Here is a 3,691-nt window from a genome sequence, read left to right as displayed (position 1 = left end):
GCAGAGTGTGCACTGGAGTATTGGGCTCGCTAATTTTAGCTTCCAGGAACAAAAAAGAGGTTGTTTTTTTTTTTTGCGGCAAAAAAGAAACAAAAAAGAGGTTGTTGCTGCATACTCGCTGAGTCACGGGCTGCATAGCGGTCACGGCGCACATCGTTGGTTGTATACTCCACACCAACCAAAAAAGAAAAAAGAAAACGCGCCGAGCCATGATGAATCATCCATCTCCTGATGGGTGGCGAGAGAGACGTGCACGGATGACGGATCAGCCAATCTGACGTGTGAATGTGGGATATTTTTATCCGCTCTGGCCTTTTGCTTACTCACTCAACGCGCTGCAAATCTTGCTTCGTTTTTATTCTCTCCTGTGATTGCTAGCAGCGGAAGCGTAGTTAAATTCGGCATTGTACAGTGTTTGTGACGTGCGAGTAATATATGTAGATAAAACATAGAGTAAGAGTGATTTCCTTTACAGCATCAGCATACTCAAATTCAAGCACAACACATGGAATGGTAAACTCCATTTTGTTGTTGTGACAAAGTTTACAATATTTAAATTTACAGTCTTGCTAAATCTCAATCGGCTAAGACTTTGTTACGTCTCAGTCGATGCTAAATTCGTGAGCTCTTACATCAAGATCCGTGCAAAATTATAGTTTCAATTTTTTTTCTTACATGTTATATATGTCACTTGAGTGAGGCTTGGTTAAGCCTCAGTCGTCTAGAACCTAGCCACACCCTTGAAATTACTAGTATGAAGGGACACTAAGGTCATACGGGAGCTGCTAAGCTCGCGTGCTCCAACATGAGCTCAGCTGTGGATCTGAGATCAACGTTCAAAACAAACACAAATGAATAGTGTCATTTTGGCTTTTCGCCTTTTGTGGCACTATTCATTTTGATTTATTTTTTCGTTTCTCCTTCTGTGTTTAGAATTTTGATTTGAAGTTTTTCCAATTTGTAGTGACGTGCCTTGTGAACACTCACATTTTTCTGGAATTTTTTGAAACATTTAGATGTGTTTTTGGAAAAATGGTACATGATAGCACGTAATGTGTGGTAGCATCTGATGTTCTCTCGGAAGGCTAGACATCCATTTTTTGTCCTTATGGCAAGGGAAAAGTACAGGATTGTGTTTCATGTAGCGTCAAGAGGATACAAAATACAGTGAGGACATACCCGACCTCTGCACGACTAAAACGTACACAATAAACATTAACGGAATATACAAAGGACCACATCAGTAAAATAATAAAGTTATACATTGCCGAGGGTATGCTTGGACGAGAAAATAAAAGAGCAATGTTGGTCCACATTAAGCATGTGCAACCAGAATGGGTGCGGTTCTGCGACGATGATTGGTTTTGCAACAACCGGCACTGCGAAGCTTCCAGCTGCGTTGAGAACAGCTTCTTCCGGCGAAGTAAAAAGTTAGAACCGGTGAATCAAGTTGCTGCGACGAAGGAAATTTGCTGGAACCGGCGACATAAAAAGCTGGAACCAATGTTGAGAAAAGCTGCAAGGGCGTGTGAGGCGACGGTGACCGGCCACACACGAACGACGTGCATCGAGCTGCAACCGGCGGCCGGTAAGCCATGCTAACGAACCAGCGGCAAGGGCGGACGGCCATGTTGGCGAACCAGTTTGTGGCAAGGGCAGACGGCGGGTGAGCTGCAGTCACCAATGTCAGAAGCATGGGGCGGCTGGGGGATGAGCGTAGTCGGCAAGGGTGGCCGGCGAGCAGGAGCGACAAAACGGCGGGCAACGGTGGCTTCGGGTCGCCGGCGAGCGTGGGCGGCAAAGGGGACGAACACGGCGGCTGGCGAACATGAGTTTTTTTTTTGTTTGCAGATCGCGTGCCTTGACAGAAGGGAGGAAGGAGAAGGACCCGTATCTGACGGGTGTAACAAGGCGAATCGGAATTTGGGCCGTCGCACCGACACCTATCATCGCCCTTTTTGAAATGATTAAAAGAATTTTGAAATGATTTTTTCCTTATTGAAACTGGTTACCATGCAGCCAGTACGGTTGCGCTCTTTTTTCGGGGAAACATTCGATTTATTTATCTTCAATCGTGACATGCATTATTTTTCTAGATTGCGAAGAGCATAACAAAATTGAGGGTAACGATAATTTATATTGATTCCCTTGAATTATTTACAGCCACACTGGCTCTAGCACACTGTAGACATCAAGGGGAACAAATAAGAGATGGAGCAGACGAGCTACCCGAACTGAAGCTAAACAAATGTGAATGATGTTTGATTGCTATCTTCAGATCCATTTTTTTTTTCTGAATTCGTTTCTAACAAAAAAATTCATGGGCACAGCGCAGCACAGGCCGACCGAGAACCAAGTACAATTTCCTCCCATCCGGGCAGCTCAATCAGCTTGGCATGGACACATGTGGGAAGCTACAGGCACCGACCATCTGATGCTGCCCTGCCCTGCCTCCGGTAGGTGGCGCCAAGGCGCATCTGAGACCTCCTCCGGTTCAGGCAATTGCACCGGCCGGAGAAACGGAGGCATCAGACGCCCAACCAGAAAGTATCGACGGTTCTTCAGAATACAGATGCTATTTTCTTCAGAATTCAGATCTTGTCCATCCACGCATAACTTTCCTCGGCCACGCGCTCTTAGCTCGCGACGGACACCTTGCTGGACTGCCGCTGCCCACGGTGAGACTCCGCCCCCACCGAGAACCGCTGCTGCCTCCGCGCGGCCTGCTTGGCGCAGACGGCGTCGAGGTGCATCTGCTCGTGGCGGCACTGCTCGCTGCAGTAGGGCGTGTCCCCTCTGTACATGAAGACGTCGCTGTCGCGCGCCAGCGGCTTGGCGCAGAGCGCGCACGCGTCCATCGCCGGCATGCCGGGCTCGCCGAGCAGCTCGTTGTCGAAGAAGAAGGAGCAGGCCACTGATGGCGCCATGGTACGTGTGTGTAGGTGGTTTTCGAGCAAAATGCGGAGCAGAGCTTAGCTTGGTGGTGCGCTTGCTTGCAGCTGCGAGGAGAGGGAGGAAGACGAGAGCGATCGAGGTGTGTGAAGAAAGGAGGGGAAGGCTCAGGTATATATGGTGCATGGAGACCACGGGTCGGGCAGTACTGCGGTCGGCTCCACCGAGAGGAAAACGACGACAATCGTGCTAGGTCGACCAGGTCCCGAAGGAGACATCGCTCTGGAACGTCCCTGTTGATGTAAGTTGTGATATTTTCTCAAGGCTAGAAATATCTGCCGGCTGTACTTGTGTGAGTATATAAGATTAGGCAGGTTTGCTTAAATTAGCGCTGATTATTAGCCCGCCAGGCTTTTTTGCCAACATACGAGACAGGTGCCCCACATGGCTAATAATAGACACCAATGCCTGTCGTGCACTGTGCTAGAGTATGTGATATTTTGAACAAACACGAGACGAGATGAAGGAAAAAGAAAATGAACACCAGCAATTTGTGAACAGTGGACTCGCGCGCGTACTTGCAGATCTTGTCTACGCACCGGCTAGCGGCAGCTGCAAGCAATGTGTGCGGCCATTTGCAGCGTTAAAAACCTCAGGATCAAGGATGCTGCTGGAGAAAAATGCGAGATTATTAAGCTGTTTAACTGGAGAGGTTGCCAGCCAGGTTTGTTTAGCTCGTTCGGGGATCTTCCACGTTTCGTATCATGGGTTTGTCGTTGAGCGTTGAAGGGATCAACTC

At 48.4% G+C, this 3,691-nt stretch overlaps 1 protein-coding gene across 1 annotated transcript; it reads right to left on the bottom strand.

Annotated features, from left to right (window-relative positions):
* Window positions 1–2,124: 2,124 nt before the first annotated feature.
* LOC123050013 (FCS-Like Zinc finger 2) lies at window positions 2,125–3,023 on the bottom strand. The gene has a single exon (XM_044472861.1). It carries the CDS (start codon window positions 2,925–2,927, stop codon window positions 2,637–2,639), a length of 291 nt encoding a protein of 96 aa, XP_044328796.1. The 5' UTR covers window positions 2,928–3,023; the 3' UTR covers window positions 2,125–2,636.
* Between the last annotated feature and the right edge of the window lie 668 nt (window positions 3,024–3,691).

The sequence above is a fragment of the Triticum aestivum genome, chromosome 2D, assembly GCF_018294505.1.
Source record: "Triticum aestivum cultivar Chinese Spring chromosome 2D, IWGSC CS RefSeq v2.1, whole genome shotgun sequence".
Taxonomy (NCBI): Eukaryota; Viridiplantae; Streptophyta; class Magnoliopsida; order Poales; family Poaceae; genus Triticum; species Triticum aestivum.
Note: the sequence above shows the minus strand (reverse complement) of the source record. Positions and strands in the feature narration are given on the sequence as shown.

Coding starts and splice junctions, on each gene's coding strand:
- LOC123050013 (XM_044472861.1), bottom strand. CDS start 2,927: ATGGCGCCATCAGTGGCCTGCTCCTTCTTCTTCGACAACGAGCTGCTC.